Raw genomic sequence first — 22,016 nt, 5'->3', positions numbered from 1 at the left:
TGCGCCACCCAGGCGCCCCTAGAAAACTTTTTAATGGAACAACGCAAGGGCACCTGGCTGGCTCAGTCAGTAGAGCATACCATTCTTGATCTTGGAGTCATGAGTTCGAGCCCCATGTTGGGCTTAGAGCCTACTTTAAAAGGGGGTGGGGGGATCATGCAAATACCTTCGTCTTTATCATCTAGCCTCTGAAAGAAAGCATTGCCCAGTCAAAGGCCCCAGATACTCCTCCCCAAACCATAGCTTCCCTTCCTCCTCCCCAGAAGTAAGGACCACTATCCTGACTCTATTGCCCTCCCCACCTCCATACTTTTATCACATCTACTAGGCATCCCTAAGCATAATCCCTAGTGTTTGTTTGCAAGTAGTACACCCCTTATTTGATTCCTTCTTCCTTACGATCCAATCAAGAAATATCTCTATTTGCAGATTAGAACTTGCCCAAGGCATCCAGGTAATGGTGATGGAATCAAAGCTCAAGAGCGAGTCCCAAGCTAGTGCTTCTAACCATCACTCCCCAATATTCCTGTGGCCACAGTCTTACTAGACATGGACTCCCTTTCCACACTAGATTGTCAACTGCCAGTGAGAAGAGACCGTGCTTTCTCCCTTCCCATGCAACCCCTAATATCCTGCACCCTGTAATAGCACGATATTGTATTTCTTTCAAGAGACAGTCTTCCATCACCCCTAGCAGTCCCAGTAGGGGAAACTGCCAGAAATTCACTTCAAGGGAGGGATGGGTGGGGTTTTGCAAGATTTCGTTAGAAGTTTGGAGCAACTTGTGAGCGTTCAAGTGTCAACTTTACTGGAAAGGATGAGGCATACAACATTCGTGCTCCAAGAGATTGGGAGTTTGTGTGTGCGCTTGGGTGGGGGTGGGGAGGAAAGAGGAACTCAAAACATCGGCCCCCAAAACCGAAAAATACTTCCTTTCCCACAGCCACAGTGGGGCTGAGCTAGGGCTTGGGGTCTAGTCCAAGCTTAAGGGCAGACAATGAAAAGTATCGTGACCCCGGACCCTCAAGCAACCTGACAAGACATCTGGCCAGCGTCCAAAGGGTGTTTGCCTGCACCGAGGGGAGGGAGCAAGATGACCCAGGGGGAAAGAATATTAGAGGCGCTTGCTGATGCTTATCCAGAAAAAGAAACCAACATTTACTAATACTTAATATGCAAATGAACAGCAGTACACGCTCCGAAACGTGCTTGCTGCCTATCAGGGTGTATTCAGGCCACGTGCACTAAGTGGATTCATAGGTTCTACCATCCAGTTCACACTAAACTCTCTGACAGGGGCGCCTGGCTGGCTCATTGGTAGAGCCTGCGACTCGAGGTCTTGTGAGTTCGAGCCCCACGCTGGGGGTAGAGTTTACCTGAAAAACAAAAAAAGAAAAAGAGGAAAGAAACTCACAAAAAGAGCGAGGGGCTTGAGCAGATTCCTGCAAAGAAATCATAGACTAAAAATACTAATCCCAGAACAAGCAGGAAAATGGCAGAGCTAACTTTTCATCTACTCCCATCATAAGCTCTGTGTAAAGCACATCGGAGGGGAAAACCCGGTCTGCTTAAGTCAAAAACATTTCCACCCACCCGCTATTAATGACTCAAGCCCACACGAAAGGTGAAGGGACCTCGAATCGGGAACTGAGAGCAATACAGGTATGTAGGTTTTCAGGAAGCTGAACACATGTCAGGTATGCGTGCTCAGAATGTCTGGCTGGTGGGAACGACGGCTGAAAAAGAAGCTTCCACTGTCAGTTTAGCAATAGAGCCGTTTGCTCTCTCTGGGTCAGCCCTGTCCAATAGAACTTTCTGCAGCGATGAACATGTTCTGTAATTCCACCGCCACTAGTCAGGAGGAGCTATCCCAGGAAATGTGACTGACACCAACCGACTAGGCCGTATAGTGTGTTGAGGGCTCTAGAATTTGCATCAGAAATAGAGGTCAGACCCCTCAGGCAGGCTGAAGGCTGCCCCCCACCAAGCCTTTGGCCGCATATTTATTTCAGAAAGGCTACTAGCCCACGTGTCCTGTTGAAGGAAACCCAATTTAGGCTTAGCGCTCGCTTTCCTCCCAGGAGATTGAGGCACCCGCCAGGTATTCAAGAAATGAGCCTCCCCTCAGCACGGACAACACTTTAAAAGCCACAAGTTAAGACAAAGGTTTTTATTCAAAAAACGCCAAGTATAAAAAAAAAAAAAAATAATAAGATCTCTTTTATTCCCCTGTACAGTATTTCACTCAGATAAAACCAGCAGGCTACATACTGCTCAAAACACAGCCCCAGAGAGGATCCGGAAGGCACACCATCCAGAACTGCTTTTCATATATCTATCCTATGTACACCAGTCAGCAATGCCCCTTCCCCTCCCCCACGGAACCCATACCCACTTGGGCGAGTAGGTGAGGGGGCCCCGCAGCAGTCAGGGAGCCGCAGCAGCTGTCCCGCCTGAGTCCCGTCACCCTACGAACAGAGCGAGCCCTCCCCTAAAGGTCCCCAAGTCAGAGGAGGAAAGGAGGAAAGAAACTATGGCAGCAGCCGTGGAAGCTTGGAGCAGGGAAGGGAACCAAATAAATAAATAAATAAATACATAACGTTGACCTCCAGGTTAGAATGCGCGTCTTTTCCAAAAAAAAAAAAAAAAAAAGAAAAAGAAAGAAAAGAAAACAAAAACAGGTAAAATAACTTAAAGGCAAAATTAAAAAAAAAAATTCAATCAACTACAATCCTTTTGTACACTACCCATGCCGACTGTACACACATTTACAGTTTTTCTGTTGATTTGCATTGTTTGTGCATTTTTGTGTGTGTGAGGTCTTGGCTTTGAAACAGTTAAGTAAAAACCAAAAAGGAAGACCAGTTCACTCGGGAGTTTTACTAAAGGAGGCAGAAAAAGGGCAGGTGGCTCAGCGTTTGGCCCTGTAGCCTCTTCCATGGCACCTTTCATAGGAAGGATGGGGGGAGGGGGACAGGAGAGAAAAATAGGGAACCAAACCCAGGCAGATTTTTGGAGAAGCAGCAGGTAAAAGAGGCAAGTTCAAGTATTTCTCCCAGCACAGCCGGAGTCCCCACAGAAGGCACTCAGAAGAGTCGGAAGAGGTGACAGGGACTTCAAATGTTGCTAGTCCTATCCTACCCCAACCCGTTTCCCCCCTACCCGACCCATCGCGGCATTCAGCAGAACTCGTGATGAAGAGAACAGTTCCATGGCAGGGTTCTGACCCTCCCCCCTCCCCCCCCCCCCCCAGGATTTTGCAGAGTCCAGCCAAGCCGGACTTCTTTGAATAGGAGAGAGCATCTACGGGAGGAGTTGAGGCCTAGGACGCCTGGAGAGGAGTCTCTTCCCCCACTGTTGGGAGGCAACCTCCAGGGGCCTGGGGTCTGGAATGAGTTGTAAATGTTGTTCCTGTTATCAAGCACTGTCCTGCTTGGCGAGAAGTGTCACTGGTACTCTGGGAAGCTGGAAACAGAAGCTTCCCCTCCCTCGAGCATCTGAGGGGGAGGGGAAGACCTGCCAGAAAAGCTGCTATTTGCTGGGCCCTGGTGACAGGCTGTGCAGATGGATCTCGGCTGTTTCCTGGGGCAGGAGGACATCTTGCATCCAGGGATGGTTCTGGATTTCTTCGAAGGATGGCCGATCTGACGGTCTCAGGGCCAAGCACCATCTAATGAGATGCTGACACTCTGCAGAAAGCAAGACAGACAGAGGTTACAAATGACTCAACCTGTTTCTGCGATGCAAAGGTCTTGCTCATTTGCTTCCCAGGGGCCCACGACAGTCTGGGGTCCAACAGAGACCATGAACCTCCTAGAACTAGTTTTCAATGGGAAGGTATTAACCGTAAGAGCTGGATCTTCCAACTTGCTTTCAGTTAAAAAACAGCTCCCCTCTTAAACCTGTGGTTTTCAAACTTCAATAGCTGGGGCCTTTCCCACGACACCCACTCACTAGAAATAGGAAGAATGATGACAAGGGATTTTGATGAGACATCAGTGAGCATGATGAGGTGACTCAATTCACCTACAACTTACAAATATGAACACCACCCACAATGAGGTCACTGGAACCACAATATTTAGAGAGTCTGCCTTAAGGGGAGAAGGCTCAAAGAACCCTCAACTTTTTACTCTGTGGCAAAATAGCCAGGAGCTGAGGGATCAGGACTGCTGGCACAAAAACAAAAAACAAAATAACAACAAAAAAAAAAAAAAACAGCTTTAGGCCACACTAGGTGGTCTTTTCTTCACAATGTTCTCACACATGGTCTTCCTATGGCCTCCCAGGGAATGCTCAACACAAAGCATTCAATTCCTGAGCGCTGGCTCTCCGGAATCACTGGCCTACAACTCTGCTAAGCCAAGGGTCGAGGCATCCCCTGGAGAGGGGAAGCTCTCCAGAATTCAAAGACTGTCCCCTGAGGCCTAACCGCCTTGTGATTCCTGCTTCTCTTCAACAAGGGGCTTCCCAAAAGTTACCTGAAGAGACCCTCTGCCTGAAGAAAACTTGGCCCCTGATGATCTCTTCATCATGCTCGAAAGGAATATCTCCACAGACCATATCATACAGCAGGATCCCCAGAGACCAGACGGCGGCCGACCTGCCATGGTAGCGATGGTAGCGGATCCACTCTGGGGGACTATACACTCGGGTCCCTGCGAGCCGGGGGAATAGAAAGGAAAACACACTTTTAGCAAAAAGAAACAAAGCAACGCATATAGCGAATGACTCTTACAAAATAACAGCACCACTCCACTTCTCCCGGGACAGGAGCTGGGCTAACTCTATCTCCCCCCCTAGGCTAAAAGGAGTGGATGAGTGGCATCTTTCCAACACAAGGCCTTACCCACCTCTCTACCAGCCCAGACCGTACACCAAAATTCTTTACCAACTGCTCCTACAGACAAACAGCGCTGGCCACAAACCCCGAGCCTGAGGCCCGCTTGCGCTAGGACCACCCACAATGGGACGAAGGGATGAAAGTCTGCACAACCCAGGGAGGTATCCCAGAATATCCTGAAACTGCATGAAGGTGTCCCGGGAGCCTGGGTGATTCCCTTCTCAGCTGCCATCCAGTCCAGGGCCCTTATACAACATACTACATCCTAAAAGACAGGGTGCCCTTTGAGAGGCCTTCCTCCCCCCGCTCTGAGCGCCGCGACAGACATCCACACCCTGTCTTCCCCCCCCCCCCCCCCCCCCCCGCTGCAAAGGTAGACAGCGCTGCAGAGCCGGTTTCAGACCACGTGATTCCTGTTTACAAACTTTGGGTTGTAAAAAAAAAAAAAAAAAAAGTGGAGGCCATCCCGCTTGTGCTCACCAGGGGGCAGCAAAGACTCGGAGGAAAAAACAAGGGAGGACCCGGCCAGCCATTAACTGTTAAATACAAAAAAATGCTGCCCAACCCAGCGTCCTCCAAGGGCAAATAAACACAAACCACAAGCCCCAGTCACAAGTTTTGAAAGGCTGTAGTTGGTTAGGTTAAGCCGCTCAGATGATGACCCACCCTCCTTTGCTTTGATCTCGGGCTCTCTATTCCATCTTTTCTGAAAGAACCCGCTCCAAGCCCCTCCCTAGGGTAGGTTTTCATCCTCTCTGCGGAGACACCCAACTAATTCTCAAACCAGCAAGAGATCTTATTTCACAACATTCATTCCCGACTCCCTCACCCCACAATGACAAAAAATAAATAAATAAGGAGGAAGCACAATAAAATGAGTTATTTAGTGAAACTACTGTTTCTATCCCTTTATCCGTCCCTAGATCAAAGGGGAGAGAAACTGCAGCTCTAAAAACTACATCACAGAAAACTCCTTCATAAAACAAAACAAAAATTACAAAGCCGGCGTCAATTTTCATCTCTCCCGCTCTCTCCTCCCTCCCCCCCCCCCCCCCACCCCATCCCTTTACTGGCGGGGAAACTGGGTCAGACTTCAGAAATCTGGGCTACGGCCGGTTGCCCACAACCTCTTATTCATCGGAAAAGCTTGGAACCCACTGAATTCCACTTAAAAAATAAAATCATGCCAGAAACATGACAGGTTCAGCTGGCTGGAAATCTCCGGCTTTACTACGCTGGGAAGCTCTTCTTCGCCCCACCCCTGCTAGCATCGAGCCAGACGGCCCGATGACCTTTACAAAGGGCCGAAGAGGGAAGCCGGCCGAGGCCTCCAGGCAAGGCCAAGTCACCTGGGCAGCTCCCTCCCCGGCGGCTCCCTCCCAGGCCTGGCTCACCATCGAAGTCCGTGTAGACGGTGTCCTTGAGCAGCGCCCCCGACCCGAAGTCGATGAGCTTGAGCTCGCCGCGATTGAGGTCGATGAGGATGTTCTCGTCCTTGATGTCGCGGTGGAGCACCCCGCAGTTGTGGCAGTGCCGCACAGCCTCCAGCACCTGCCAGAAGAAGCTGCGGGCCAGCTCCTCCTGCAGAGCCCCCCTTTCCGTGATAAAGTCGAAGAGGTCTTGCACCGGCTCGGGCCTCTCCAGGATCAAGACGAAACTGTCGGGCCTCTCAAACCAGTCCAGGAGCCGAATGACGCCGGAGAAGCCCGAGCTCACCTTCTTCAGCAGGACCACTTCCATGGGCACTCGGGTGCCATTGGGCTGCAGGGGCGAGGGGGCTACGTTAGGGCGGGAGTCGGAGGGGACCCCTCACCCCACCCCGTCCTTCAGGGTCGCTCACTCCAAGGCACTCACCAGCTCTCCCCAATCGGAAATCCGGTCCTTCTCCACGTGCTTGATGGCCACCTGGAAACCCCCCCAAAGAGGCTCCATTAGGTCCTCTCGCCGGGGCCAAAGCACACCCGAGAGTCTCCCGCCCGGCGCGCCCTCCCCACGGCGGGGCGCCCACTCACCGGCAAGTTGTCGGCGACCCGGATGCCTGAGTAGACCGAGCCGAAGCCGCCGCTGCCCAGTAGCGGGCCCACCTGGTACTGCGACTCCAGGGGCTCCTTCTCCTTGCCTAGGAAAGGGGGAGGCAAAGGGGACTCAGTGCCGGCTCGTGAGGGCCCCCCCCCACCCAGCTCCCAACCCTAGGGGTCTAGCCGCCTCCCCATCCCGGGATGGGGGGTGGGGGGTGGACGCTCACCGGGCGCCAGCTTGGTGGCGTGCAGGTCGTTGCAGGGCGCGGTGCGCAGGTGGGCAAGCGAGTTGATTTTGGACAAGAGCATCCCAACCTCCAGGGTGTCGGCGTAGGGACTGTGTCTGGAGGAGCTGCAGCAGGAGCTGGGGCTGGGGTTATGCCGGTGGCTGTGCCGATGGCTGGAGCTGAGGCTGCGGCTGGCGTTGCGGCTGCGGCTGCGGCTGGCGCGGAAGGCCGAGGGCGAGTCGGAGGACGACTGGGGGCGCTGCCGGGGCTGGCGGCTGGCGGACACGCCGGCGGGGTCAGTCAGCGCCGAGGGCGGCGGGGTGGGCGGCTCGTGGGGCTCGTGCGGCAGCGCCGCGGCACTGGGAGCTTGTAGCTGCTGCTGCTGCTGCCGGTCCCGCCACCGCCGCCGCCGCCGCCGCCGCCAAGTCCTGTCGGGCCTCCTCCGCCACCGCGGCCGCTGCAGCAGACGCCCGGCTCGCCCAGCCGCCAGGAGTAAAGGGGCGGAGCGCGCCGGCGGTGGCGGGGGGGGGGGGGGTCGCGGGCGGGCGGGGATGGGGCGGGGCCTCTCCGGGAGGCCTAGGCGGGGAGCCGGGCTGCCGGGCCGGCTGAGGGAGGAGAGGGGGTGGGGAAGCGGCGGGACAGGGCGACTCCCCTCGGCCCCCGCCCCGCGCGCTCCTTCGCCGCGCCCCGGCCCCGCCCCCGCCGGCGCGTCTCCAGCCAACCAGAAGCTGACTGATCTGCATAACGCGGCGCGCCCCGCCCACGCCCCGCCCCGCTCTCGCGGTCAGAATGGTCTCTACGCCGCCACGACGTGGCGGGAAGGAAAAGGCGCCAAAATGGAGGGGGAGGGGCGCGGGGCGTGAGGGGAGGCGGGAGCTGGGTGTCGAGCCGCGAGGGAGGAAGGATGGGGAGGGGCGTATCGATTCAAACCCAAACAATAACAAAGCCATCAAAGGCCGCCGGAGGCCGGCTCTGCGGCTCTCTGTTTCTCGGAGGTTTTTGGGTCAAGGGCTCGAGCTGGAGCATAACAAGTTGCGCGGGGACGACGGGCGTCGGTGTGTCAGGCGGGGAGGCCGGCGCGCCGGGGAGTGAGGGACTGTGTGGGGGGGGGGGGAGGCGGGGTGCCGACGAGGGTGGTCCTCCTGTGTGACTCAGACCCGAGACCTCCAAGTCGGCTTGGGCGGCTTCACGAGGCGCTGTGGGCTCGGGTTGGGTCCTCGGGGGTTGTGTGTTGGGGGCGCGTGGGGGGCGAAGGAGCTGCAAAGATGTGAGTCACGGCGGTTTCACCGAGGGAGTGGAGGTGTCACAGGCCTGGAATAAAACCGGGGGAGAGCTCGGCTTATTCGGGGGAGGGGTCCAGATCGCGGTTGTTCCAGCTGGTGGAAAAAAAATCAGCCCCCAGATTCTCGAGCCGGCGTTTATTTAAAAAATGCAGACAAGTACCAGTGAATCCTGATTCCTGAGAAGTGATGTGTGTTAGCGTGCCCGGCAAAGAGGAATCACGAAACAAATGTTGGTATTATGATGCCAGATGCTGTCTCAGCCCCTCCTGTGAGGGCGGGAGAAAGAGGAAAATTCCTCGCCGAAAACGAGGGTGGGAGGGCGCGCTTGATTTAATCAGAGTTTTCGCGTGGTGTTCACCTTTTCATCAGCCTGTTATTACCAGTCTGGCAATACTAGCAATTATTGGCTGCACCGAGGCTTGTCTCAAAGGAAATCCCCCCACTCGCTGCCCCACCGTGGAAATAACGCGGAAAACTGGCCAAATCCACGTTCAGCCTTTGTCCTTTTAAACTTCACGTAGAGTTGATAACGACGTGTGAAATGAGTCCATTAAAATTCTGTGTAAGCCATACATCGAATCGTCGGTGGCCTAAGTCATCGAAAGCTAACTGCATCCCGTTTTAATATTTTTCAAGTGCCTGTCACTTCAAGGAGAAATGGAAGTTCGAGGATCTTAGCTGTAGCGGCAGTCACTGGTGAATTTAGGTGTTTCGTTAGAAGTTTTCGCCGGCGCTTGTTTTAGAAAGATGTGCCCCGATAGTTCAGCTTTTACAAATCTATCTTATAAAGTATTCCATCCTCCTCTTGTTTGTGTTCTGTGGCCTAACTCTTATGGTTGGCGACTAGGAGAAAACCCAAGAGAACAAGAATTGCTCCCTTTTGTTCAGACAGGAAAATGAAACATAAATAGGATGACACAGGGTCATACAACAATGACCCAAATGCAACTTGGGAGTGTTCAAAGATTGCCTTTCATCAGGGTCTACGACTGTCCTTGGTACTAAGACACCCAGTGTAAATGTAAGTGACCCAGCTCTTCCAATCCCCTTTACCCTGTTCTCTTTTTCCAGCCCTACAGGACAACCCCGACATGCTCCCGCTCACCCAGCACTTGCCAGACTTTCTGCCTTTCCAGAGGCGTCCAACCTATTTCCGAGGGCATCCTAGGGACGCCCTACACCTCTTCACTTTTATTTAAAGCCGTTCCAGCCTCCAGGACACCAGACTGTTAAACAACGCCAAGCATTCTTCACTGTCCACTCCACTCATCTGACAATCATGTGTTTGGCTTTTTATTTTTTTAGATCTCCTTGTTGATTAACTCCTCAATTAGTTAGTTATACCTTGTTTCCCTATTCTTTGAACATTATATATATTTATATTTTTTTTAAGTATTTTATTATTTTTTTTAATGGTTATTTATTATTTATTTTTGAGAGGGAGACAGAGTGTGAGAGGGGAAGGGGCAGAGAGAGAGAGAGGGAGACACAGAATCTGAAGCAGACTCTGGGCTCTGAGGTGTCAGCACAGAGCCCGATGCCGGGCTTGAACTCCTGAACTGCGAGATCGTGACCTGAGCCAAAGATGGATGCTCAATGCACTGAGCCCCCCGGGCGCCCCAAACGTATATGTTTTTGTTGTGCAACATCTGTTGGACAACATGTGTCGTTGAGGAGAAGGAGAAGACCAAAATGAGTCTCAACAAAATAAATGGTCATGAGAAAAGTCAACTGATACTAAATTTAAGTGAATTAAGCGGGCTTGGGTAAAATAAAGGGAAGGTGAGGAGCAAGGGGCTTAAAAATATGGGATTTGGCACCTACTAGTTATGTGACATTCGTCACGTTACTTAAGCTTTCTAAGCTTTAGACTCTGGATAGAGATCATAGCACCTACCTCATAGGGCTGTTGTAAGGCGCAAATAAAATTCTACATGTAAAGCACGTACCCTAGCACAGAGTAAACCTCTAATAAATGTTAGCCGTGATGACAATAATGACGATTGTGATTATGACAATAATGATTTTGGAATGGTCTTGTACCTTGGAGGTTCCAAAGGTGAAATACTAGATACATCTGATTGTAATCATCCAGGGACAGAATGTGATTCAAAATAATTGTATACATTAAATCAAGTTCAACCTTTTTCACTTTCTCTAGATCTTTGCAGGGCTAAATATTTAATTAGGTAGAGCTAAAGTGATTAACATTTAATATGCTGCTTCGTATGGTGGCTGCTTCACAGCTGGAAGTTACAAAACATGGACCTTGCTTGGCAAAGAGCTTTTATTTACTTAAAACTGCTTTTAAAGATAATTATTAAACATTCAAGTATGTATTGCATTAAAAGTTACTCTTCCAGGGAGGGTAGGGAACTTGATGTGTTTATTCATCAAAATGTAGTTTTAATAATAAAAACAATCGCAGTCTGTGCTGTTTCAAAGAATCTAACAAAGAATCAGAAAAATCGTGCTAATAATTAAATAACAAGAGCTTTTGGAAAGATAAAGGCCATAATTATGCTTACAATTCTCTGTAAAGGGAAGAATTTGTTCATGTTAATTTGAACAATAGCCACATTAATCCTTAGGTAGGTTCCATATTCCACCTGATACAGAGTTAATCAAGTCATTGTCAAAAGGAATGACTTTAAAAAAAAAAAAAAGGAATTACTTAAGCAATTTCTGTAATACCAGAAGCTTAGAAGTAAGTTTGAAAGGGATGCCTGTACACTTTTTTAAAGTACCTCTGAGTCTAGTTGATGCACTCATATAATAAGTAGGTCTGTATAGCATTTTCTCTATAAGCTATTTGCAATTAATCAGGTGGAAATCATTGGGATCTATTTCTTTCCTAAAAAAAGACTTACTGTATTTTTTTTTAATTGAAGTTTGGTTGGCACACAATGTTACATCAGTTTCAGGTGTACAAATTACTGTATTTTTTAGATGTTTAATGGTGAAACACCACTATCTTTTATTTTACTCTTCCTTGTTTGGGGAAATAAAAAGAAAGGAGAAAATTTGGAGAATGCCAACCCCCTCAACAATTTAAAAATAACTCCAATCGCCTCAACAGTTGTAAGATTATTTAGAAAAATCTAAATTTCACATATATTTCCTATGTATGGAATATATGTAAAAATCCACTACAAACTAAGTCATGGAACCGTAAATTTTAAAAGATTGAAGCAAAGCCTCTTTTTTAAGTTGTCATAATCATGATAGTAGTGGACAGCTAAGACATCCACAGTGTCCCAAATTCAGAAAGCTCAGGGAATCTATGTTGTCAAGCTAGAACTGGTTCTTGTCCTTGATAAGACGTGACATTTGTTTCAAGTGTATAAATCACTTGGTTTTCAGTTTCCTCACCAAAGTTGGAGAAAGAAAGTGTTTTTATTATCTGGCGAAGTAATTTAAGTTCATTACCAATTCATCTTTTTTTTAAGAAATTAAAAATAACCTATGGGAATGCAAGCTGGTGCAGCCACTCTGGAAAACAGTATGGAGGTTTCTCCAAAAACTAAAAATAGAACTACCCTATGACCCAGCAATTGCACAACTAGTCATTTATCCAAGAGATACAGGTGTGCTGTTTCGAAGGGACACATGCACCCCCATGTTTATAGCAGCACTATCAGCAATAGCCCAAGTATGGAAAGAGCCCAAATGTCCATCAATGGATGAATGAATGAATAAAGAAGATGTGGTATATGTATACACATATATATGTGTATATATATGTGCGTATACACACACACACACATACACACACACACAATGGAGTATTGCTCGGCAATCAAAAAGAATGAAATCTTGCCATTTGCAACTACATGGATGGAACTGGAGGGTATTATGCTAACTGAAATTAGTCAGAGAAAGACAAAAATCATGTGACTTCACTCATATGAGGACTTTAAGAAACAAAACAGATGAACATAAGGGAAGGGAAACAAAAATAATATAAAAACAGGGAGGGGGACAAAGCATAAGAGACTCATAAATACGCAGAACAAACTCAGGGTTGCTGGAGGGGTGGTGGGAGGGGGGATGGGCTAAATGGGTAAGGGGCACTAAGGAATCTACTGAAATCATTGTTGCACTAGATGTTAACTAATTTGGAAGTAAATTTTATTCTTTTTTAATTTTTTTTAACATTTATTTATTTTTGAGACAGAGAGAGACAGAACATGAATGGGGGAGGGTCAGAGAGAGGGGGACACAGAATCTGAAACAGGCTCCAGGCTCTGAGCCATCATCAGCCCAGAGCCCGACGCGGGGCTCGAACTCCTGGACCGCGAGATCGTGACCTGGCTGAAGTCGGACGCTTAACCGACTGCGCCACCCAGGCGCCCCAAAGCTATTTTAATAAATAAAATACATTTTAAAAAGAAAAAAGAAAAGGGGCCATCGTGTATGTGTGTGTGTGTGTGTGTACAAGGGAGAGAGAGAGAGAGAGGAAGCAGGCATGAGAGAGAGAGAATGTCACACATTTGGAAGTTGGTGAGGGGATTGTCTGCCATGTTTTAAAAAGTATAGAACTGTTGGGCACCTGGGTGGCTCGGTCCATTAAGCATCCGACTCTTGATTTTGGCTCAGGTCATGATCTCACTGTTCATGGGTTTGAGCCCTGCATAGGGTTCTGCATTGACAGCACTGAGCAAGCTTGGGGTTCTCTCTCACTCTCCCTCTGCTCCTCTCTTGCTCACTTCCTCTTTCTCAAAAATAAATAAATAAACATTAAAAACATAAAATAAAATTGCTGATGTGAAACTTGGAAAAGCCACAGAAAGCATCTAGGTAAGTGAAAAAGAAAATTTCTCAAAAATATTTCATAAGGTATCTTGCTAAGGCACTTAAACAGATGCTACTGAAAAACGTGTTTATTTGATATCTCATTTGTCATTTAATAGTAAGCAGCCTTACCTTTCTGTGCGTGTTTCGTCTCTACAACTAGATGATAAACATACTAAGGGCAGAAATCATCCTTTCATTGAACATAAAGGCTAAGTGCTAAAAATGGGTCTGGTGAAAGGGGCAAAAGACATTGTAATAGCAGCCAACATTAGCTGAGCATCAAAAATGTCCTAGGCATATTTCTAAGCACTTTATGTGGGTCCTCATATAAATCTTAGGGTTTGGGGGCAGTTTTACTGCCTTCACTGGTTTCCACATAAACAGAAACTGAGAAAAGTAATTTGCCCAAGCCTATATGGAAGAGCTATCTGCTACCCACCATGACATTCCACTTTTCCAAGGAACACAAGATGAGTTTAAGGGATCTGGCGAGTATTCTATGATTAAGTTCTGAGGATATCATCCACAAGGGCAGGGTTCAGAGGAGGCCGAAGTCAAGAAAGTCTCCATGAGGATGTAGAAACTTAATGTGGATTTTTTTTACGAAGTTTTTTTTTTTTTTAATGTTTATTTATTTTTTTTAGAGAGAGAGAGAGAGGGGGCGGGCAGGGAGAGAGGGAGAGAGAGGATCCAAAGCAGGCTTTCTCTGCTCTACCCTGACAGCAGAGAGCCCAATGCAGGGCTGGAACTCACAAAATGTGAGATCATGACCTGAACCAAAGTCGCACCCTCAACCACCTAAGCCATCCAGGTGTCCCTGAGCTTAATGTGGATCTTAAAGGATGCGTAAGATATAAATAGGTAGAAAGGAGAGAGGGAATGGGCTGAGTAACATCAGGAATTGAAGCAAAAGTTGCTTTGTATTATGTTCTTTGCATTCCCTATAACATGAGAAACTAATGAGTACAAGTTTCTTTAAATAAATCAAAAGCAGAGAGCCAGAGGAAGAAATCAGTAGGACCTCCTGATGTCATGATGCAAAAGGTGAAAGATAAAAAAAGATGGAGACTTTATTTCAGTCTTTATTGAAGAACAAACTAGGAAGATTCTCTATTCAAATAATCCCTTAAAGCTTAAGGTCTAAGAATAATAGTTTACTCTGTGGTTAACATATAGAGTGTTCAAGATCCAAATGTCAGAGAAGATATGCATTAACATGATTGGATAAAATCCACTCGATAATTTGAGAAACATTTTCTTTTATATATGTGTACACACACACACACACACACACACATATTTTTACATTTAGTTATTTTTGAGAGACAGAGAAGGACAGAGCACAAGTAGGGGAGGGGCAGAGAGAGAAGGAGACACAGAATCCGAAGCGGGCTCCAGGCTCCGAGCTGTCAGCACAGAGACCGACGCGGGGCTCGAACTCACAAACCATGAGATCATGACCTGAGCCGAAGTCGGACGCTTAACCGACTGAGCCACCCAGGTGCCCCTGGAAAAACATTTTCAACATATACAACCTATTTTCCAGCTCTGTTTTAGTGCTCTTTTTCAGTCTGGGTGCTGCTAAAACAAACATAGACAGGTCCCCACAGCCAGAAGTAAAACAACCAGACTACAAACACGGAGTCATTTTTTTACAGCCTTCAATGTATCACTTTGTCAAAGATTCTTTTTATTAACGTACAGTCTTGCTCACTCTAGGGTGAGCTGTGTTGTCCTCTTTATAGAAGTGATGTTACTTTCCCCTGGATAGGTTAAGCTCACTTCTGGGTTCAGTGATGCTACTTTATTAGATACCCACTCACTAAATGAGAATCAAACTTCTCATTGGCGCTGTCTCCCAGTCATTCTGATGAAGGGGAGTTATACTGGCAAATAGCCAGTCCTCTTGGGTAGGGCTACAAAGGCAACACAGATTGCATACTTTGCCCAAATTACACACACATCCCCAATTTCAGTCTACCGTGTCTGACCAACTCAGGTCCGTTTGGACTTCTTGCGGGTTTTCCTGATCAGTCCAGGAAGTAGTTTGGAAACTCACAGCAATGATTTGTGCCGGTGATCTGACACACTCATATTCTTCTACCTGAGCGTTGGTTGTTTTCACGGCATCATCTTTAAGAGCAGCGAGCGTTGAGCGTCTGTGGTGAAAGAACCCAGGTTTCCCCAATGGAACCATAAGCTCTTCATGTGCAGAGACTATATTGTAAAAATGTTAAGACCACATAGCTCCCTTTGGGAGATACTAAACAGATCATTTTTTTTAATGTTTATTTCTGAGACAGAGAGAGACAGAGCATGAGTGGGGGAGGGGCAGAGAGAGAGGGGGACACAGAATCCGAAACAGGCTCCAGGCTCTGAGCTGTCAGCACAGAGCCCGACGCGGGGCTCGAACTCACAGACTGCGAGATCATGACCTGAGCCGAAGCCGGACGCTCAACCGACTGAGCCACCCAGGCGCCCCCAAACAGATAATTTTTTTTTTTTAATTTTTTTTTTTCAACGTTTATTTATTTTTGGGACAGAGAGAGACAGAGCATGAACGGGGGAGGGGCATAGAGAGAGGGAGACACAGAATCGGAAGCAGGCTCCGGGCTCTGAGCCATCAGCCCAGAGCCCGACGCGGGGCTCGAACTCACGGACCGCGAGATCGTGACCTGGCTGAAGTCAGACGCTCAACCGACTGCGCCACCCAGGCGCCCCCAGATAATTTTTTAAAAAACTAAATTGAGGGGAGCCTGGGTGGCTCAATCGGTTAAGCATCCGACTTAGGCTCAGGTTATGATCTTGCGGTTCAGCACAGGCCCCTCGTCGGGCTCTGTGCTGACAGCTGGAAGCCTGGAGCCTGCTTCAGATTCTGTCTCTCTCCTTCTCTCTCTGGCCCTTCCCCACTCGTGCTCTGTCTCTCTCTCTCAAAAATAAACATTAAAAAATTTTTAAAAAAACAAAACAAAACAAAACCCAAATTGAAAGGTGCCTGGGTGGCTCAGTTAGTTAAGCATCTGATTCTTGATTTTGGCTCAGGTCATGATCTCATGGTTCATGGGATTGAGCCCCATGTTGGGCTCAGTGCTGACAGCAAGGAACCTGTGTGGGATTCTCTCTCCCTTTCTCTGCCCTTCCCCCACTTGCCCTAGTGCTCCCTCCCTCTCTCTCAAAATAAAAAAGCAAACATTAACAAATAATAAAATAAGGGGCACCTGGGTGGCTCAGTTGGTTAAGCGTCCAACATTGGCTCAGGTCATGATCTCGCAGTTTGTGGGTTTGGGCCCCGCGTCGGGCTCTGTGCTGACAGCTCAGAGCCTGGAACCTGTTTCAGATTCTGTGTCTCCCTCTCTCTCTGCCCCTCCCCTGCTCATGCTCTGTCTCCCTCTCTCTCAAAAATAAATAAACACTAAAAAAAAAATTTTTTTAAATAATAAATTGAATGAAACCCTAAAGAGAGCACATAAGACCCTGTGAATTTCCCCTGCCTTAACCTTTGCCCCTGCCGCTATTTACTATGTGTTATAATGAAAAGACAGGTGACTGCTCTTTGGAGAATATGGACTTCAGAGAAAATTTTTGCCTTTCTCAGAAAAGCACCTTTATAAATTAAGATTGCCAGATTCCCAAACCAAAGGCTTAGAGAAATACGTATAGTCAAATTTATAGAGATAACATCTAATATGAATTGACAATTTACTATGTGCTAAGCACTCTTCTAATTAATCACTTCATATACCTAATATATGGTACTTATATGGTATATATATAATAGATATTCACGTGGCGCATATATTTATACTTTTCCTTTAATCCTCTATTTTTTTTAAAAAAATTTTAATGTTTATTCTTGAGACAGAGAGAGAGAGACAGAGACAGAGCATGAGCGGGGGAAGGGCAGGGTGAGAGAGGGAGACACAGAATCTGAAGCAGGCTCCAGGCTCTGAGCCGTCAGCACAGAGCCCATTGCAGGGGTCAAACTCACAAACCATGCGATCATGTGACCTGAGTAGAAGTTGGACGCTTAACCAATTGAGCCATGCAGGCGCCCCCTCTTTATTATTATTATACCTAGGAAGTTAAATAACTTGTCCAAAGTCCACAGGTGAGAGAGGCAGGAGCCATGATTCATGGAACATAAACTGATTAAGAGAATAAACAATGTTTCAGGTAGCTCTTTTTGTTGTCGTTGTTGTTGTCTTTGTTATTGTTGTTATTGTTTCGGGAGTAGAATTCAGTGATTCATCACTTACATATAACACCCAGTGCTCATCCCAACAAGTCCCCTCCTTAAGGCCCATCATCCATTTAGCCCATCCCCCCACCCAACACCCCACCAGCAGCCCTCAGTTTGTTCTCTGTATCTAAGAGTCTCTTGTGGTTTACCTCCCCCTCTCTCTTTTTATCTTATTTTTCCTTCCCTTCCCCTATGTTCATCTATTTTGTTTCTTAAATTCCACATATGTATAAAATTATAGGATATTTGTCTTTCTCTCACTGACTTATTTCACTTAGCATAATATGGAATTCTAGTTCCATCCACATTGTTGCAACTGGTAAGATTTCATTCTTTTTGATCACCGAGTAATAATATTCCATTGTATATATAAACGACATCTTCTTTATCCTTTTGTCAGTTGATGGACAATAGGGTCTTTCCATACTTTGTCCATTGTCAATAGTGCTGCTATAAATATTGGGTTGCATGTGCCCCTTCAAGCAAGCATTTTTGTATCCTTTGGATAAATACCTAGTAGTGCAATTGCTGGGTCATAGGGTAGTTCTATTTTTAATTTTCTGAGGAACCTCCATACTGTTTTCCAGAGTGACTGCACCAGTTTCCATTCCCATGGGGTAGTTCTTTGTGTGTTAGAGGTAATACCCAGAGCACAGAGTGCCATGAGCCAGATTAAATAAAATCAGGAAGCAAGGTAATGAATGGAAAGACAATGGGATCCATGGATAATTTCCTTCATATTGTGCCCAAGAGAAATGAATGGGGATTGAAACAATGTTGAAAGTTAACCGTGTGCATGAGTGGTGGCCAAGAGGAACGCTGCTGAAAACCAGAGCTCCTGGCAGCTAAGCTTGTGTGGTAAGGGTTAGCCTGAGGGTAAGGGGAAGCTATAATCTTTACAACAGTGAGGCAAGAACCTCTTGTGTCTTGCATCGGTCTTGAGTGATTCAGTCAATTGGTCAAATATTTCCTGAAGAGCTACTAGGTTCAAGGTACTGTGTTAAGTACTACTGAGATGCATGGAGACAAAGGATATGGTCCTAGTTCTGTTTAAGGATATTTGTTTCCTGTTAAAGCAAGATATAGAATCATGAAGACTGAGCTGTTGGGAAACTTAAAAATCTTCCCAACTAATCCTTTTAGTTCTACAGATGACCAGAACCAAACCTCAGAGACAGGGACTTTGCGAAAGTTCCCATAGCATTTTCGGAGCAAAGATAGAGCCCAGACTGGGTTGCTACCCCAAGCATTTTCTATTTTCTTATATAGATATAATTAGTAATAAAAGGTAGTATTTACCAAGCAGCTAATTACTGGTATAGACAATGCATTGCTTCTTACCATAATATGTTTCCAAGGTCAAGGTCTAAAAGCTAAAACTTTTTCTGGGTAATTTTCAGGTGCAAAGGGACTTTCCCAGTTGTCTCCTCAGCTGTTTTAGCATGAAAACAGAAAATGGCCCCTCTTCTGTCCTCCCTGAACACCTGTGCCACCTCAATCATACACGTCACATGTGATCTTGATATATCTAGCTCCGTAGTTCTGAAAGTATGTGGTCTCTCCAAACCAGCAGCACCTGGAAACTTGGTAGAAATGCAAATTCTTGGGCCCACTCCAGACCCACTGAATCAGAAACCCTAGGGGCGGGGTCCAGTGATCTGTTTTTTTAAAGTCTTGAAAAAAAATTTGTTTTAATGTTTATTTATTTTTGAGAGAGAGAGAGAAAGCCTGCGTGTGAGCACGCATTAGTGAGGGAGGGGGGGTGGGGAACAGAGGACCCGAAGCGGGTTCTGCACTGACAGCAGCGAGCCTGATGTGGGGCTTGAACTCACAAACCACAAGCTCATGACCTGAATCAAAGTCAGATGGTCAACCGATTGAGCCAGCCAGGTGCCCCAAGCCTTTTTTTTTTTAAGTTTATTTATTTATTTTTGAGAGAGAGAGAGAGAGAGAGAGGGCACAAGCAGGTGAAGGGCAGAGAGAAGGAGAGATAGAATCCCAAGCAGGTTCTGTGCCATCAGCACAGAGCCCAATGTAGGCCTTGAACTCACGAACCGTGAGATCACGACCTGAGCAGAGATTAAGAGTCTGACTTTTAACCAACTGAGCTGCCCAGGTACCCCCAGTGATCTGTATTTTAACAAGCCCTCCTAGTGACTCAGTTGGTCAAGCGTCTGACTCTGGCTCAGGTCATGATCTCACGGTTCGTGGATTCTAGCCCCGCATTGGGCTCTTTTGCTGACAGCTCAGAGCCTGGAGCCCACTTCTGATTCTGTGTCTCCCTCTCTCTGTCCCTCCCCTGCTCGCACTCTTTCTCTCAAAAATAAATAAAACATTAAACAAACCAAACCAAAACAAAACCCTCTGGTTTCTCTGAATGGCTCTCCAGAGAGATTGTAAGCTCCTTGAAGGCAGGCACCATGTCCTCCACAGTTTTTGTTTTCTTAGCTTAGTAACAATTTTTGAGCACAGCGCATGTGGCTCGGTCGGTTAAGCGTCCGACTTCGGCTCAGGTCATGGTCTCACGGTTCGTGAGTTCGAGCCCCGCGTCGGGCTCCATGCTGACAGCTCAGAGCCTGGAGCCTGTTTCAGATTCTGTGTCTCCCTCTCTCTCTGCCCCTCCCCCATTCATGCTGTCTCTCCCTGTCTCAAAAAATAAATAAACGTTAAAAAAAATTTTTTTTCTGAAACAACTATAGGAGTGCACGTGCTAAGGTAAGATAAAAGGCACGATAGGGATACTATTATCCAACTCTCTTCATGTAACGATTAGCACCTTTAGCTTCACCTTATGTTATGGGCTAAACTGTGTTTCCTCCACTTCAAAATTCATATGTTGAGCTCCTAACCTCCCAGCACCTCAGAATGTGTATTTGGAGATAGGACCTTCCAAGAGGTAATGAAGGTAAAATGAGTTAATATAGGTGAGCCCTAACCCAACAGGATTCGTGTCCTTATAAGAAGAGGAGATAGGGACATAGGCATAGAAGGAAGACCACACGAAGACAAAGAAGGGAAGAGTGCCATCTACAAGCCAAAAAGCGAGGCTTCAGGGGCACCTGTGTGAGTCAGTTATGTGTCAACTCTTGATTTCAGCTCAGCTCATGATCTCACGGTCATGGGATTGAGACCCGCAACGCTCTAGGATTCATTCTCTCTCCCTCTCTCTCTCTCTCTCTCCCTCTCTCTTTCTCTCTCTCTCTCCCCCCTACCCCTCACCCCCAAAAGAGAGAGAGAGAGAGAGAGAGAGAGAGAGAGAGGCTTCAGAAGAAACCAACCCTTTCAACACCTTGATCTCTGACTTCTAGTCTCCAGAATTGTGAGAAAAAGAACTTTTTGTTGCTTAAGCCACCAGATTATGGTACTTTGTTATGACGACCTTAGACAACTAATTCACTTTTTTTTTAATTTATTTTTCAATTGAACTCTACCCCCAACATGGGGCTTGAACTCAAAACCCCAAGATCAAGAGTTACATGCTCTATTGATTGGATTGAGCCAGCCAGTTGCCTCTGAACTAATATGCTTTGTAAAAACTTTACAAAATTATTGGCTCTGAAATCCAGGAATTCTCATCCAAGCCTCTGACAAGACAATCTTATTTTTAGATGACTCTATAACCATCTTTGGATGTTAACCATTAAAGTGTTTGTTTAAGAAATTACTCTTTCATGCTCAATATGAGCACAGATTTTGGAGTCAGACAGAGATAGGTTTCAATCCTGACTCAGCCACTTAGAAGTTATGTAATCTTATCCTCTAAAGACTCAGTTTCCTTGTCTGTAATTTGGGGCTAATAATAGCTCCGTCCTAGACATAACTCAATAATTGGCAAGTATATCGTAGGCACTCAGTTTATGGTGACTTAGAAATGATAATTAACCAAATTATTCACATTGGCCTCTGAGAGATAGAATTGCAACAAAAATTTTACCGTAATGCTTGAATCAGTTTAACAAACATAGTACGGTGGTGCCTTTTGAAAAGACTGTATAAAATGACAGATTAAGATTTTTCAAGAGAGGGACACTTGGGTGGCTCAGTCAGTCAAGCGTCTGACTTCGGCTCAGGTCATGATCTCACGGTTCATGATTTTCGAGCCCCGCATCAGGCTCTGTGCTGACAGCTCAGAACCTGGAGCCTGATTCGGATTCTGTGCCTCCTTCTCTCTGCCCCTCCCCCATGCGCGCTCTGTCTCTGTCTCTCTCAAAAATAAATAAACATTAAAAACAATTAAAAAAAAGATTTCTCAAGAGAAACAACTTGAAGAGTCATGAGGAATAAAATAATGAGAATGCCTGGAATGTGGTAGAAAGAGGCAACACCCAAGAATAGTTAAATTGTCTGAAATTGATGAGTAATTAGACTGCATGAAGATAGAGATTGCTGATTTTGTTTTGCGTCCCCAGTGCCTACTATGGCACCTGGCATCTACTATAAACTCAACAACTTTTGGTTGAATGAATGAAGGAATGAATGGCCTTCTGCAAGGACGATTATATAGATGATACAAAGACATTTCAGCCCAAGTACACGTACACAGAACTGACAATTCCTAGCTTTTTGGCATCGTGCAATCAAAATTTTAATATTAATTTCGTTATTATT

At 46.7% G+C, this 22,016-nt stretch overlaps 1 protein-coding gene across 1 annotated transcript; it reads right to left on the bottom strand.

The window, feature by feature from the left end:
• Window positions 1–2,155: 2,155 nt before the first annotated feature.
• Window positions 2,156–7,300, bottom strand: PIM1 (Pim-1 proto-oncogene, serine/threonine kinase). Its single transcript, XM_047860520.1, has 6 exons — window positions 7,089–7,300; window positions 6,856–6,962; window positions 6,698–6,748; window positions 6,238–6,604; window positions 4,482–4,658; window positions 2,156–3,689 (listed from the first exon to the last, which is right to left on the bottom strand). The coding sequence occupies exons 1-6, from the start codon at window positions 7,168–7,170 to the stop codon at window positions 3,532–3,534; spliced, it is 942 nt and encodes a 313-aa protein (XP_047716476.1). The 5' UTR covers window positions 7,171–7,300; the 3' UTR covers window positions 2,156–3,531.
• Between the last annotated feature and the right edge of the window lie 14,716 nt (window positions 7,301–22,016).

This window comes from Prionailurus viverrinus, chromosome B2 (assembly GCF_022837055.1).
Source record: "Prionailurus viverrinus isolate Anna chromosome B2, UM_Priviv_1.0, whole genome shotgun sequence".
NCBI lineage: Eukaryota > Metazoa > Chordata > Mammalia > Carnivora > Felidae > Prionailurus > Prionailurus viverrinus.
Note: the sequence above shows the minus strand (reverse complement) of the source record. Positions and strands in the feature narration are given on the sequence as shown.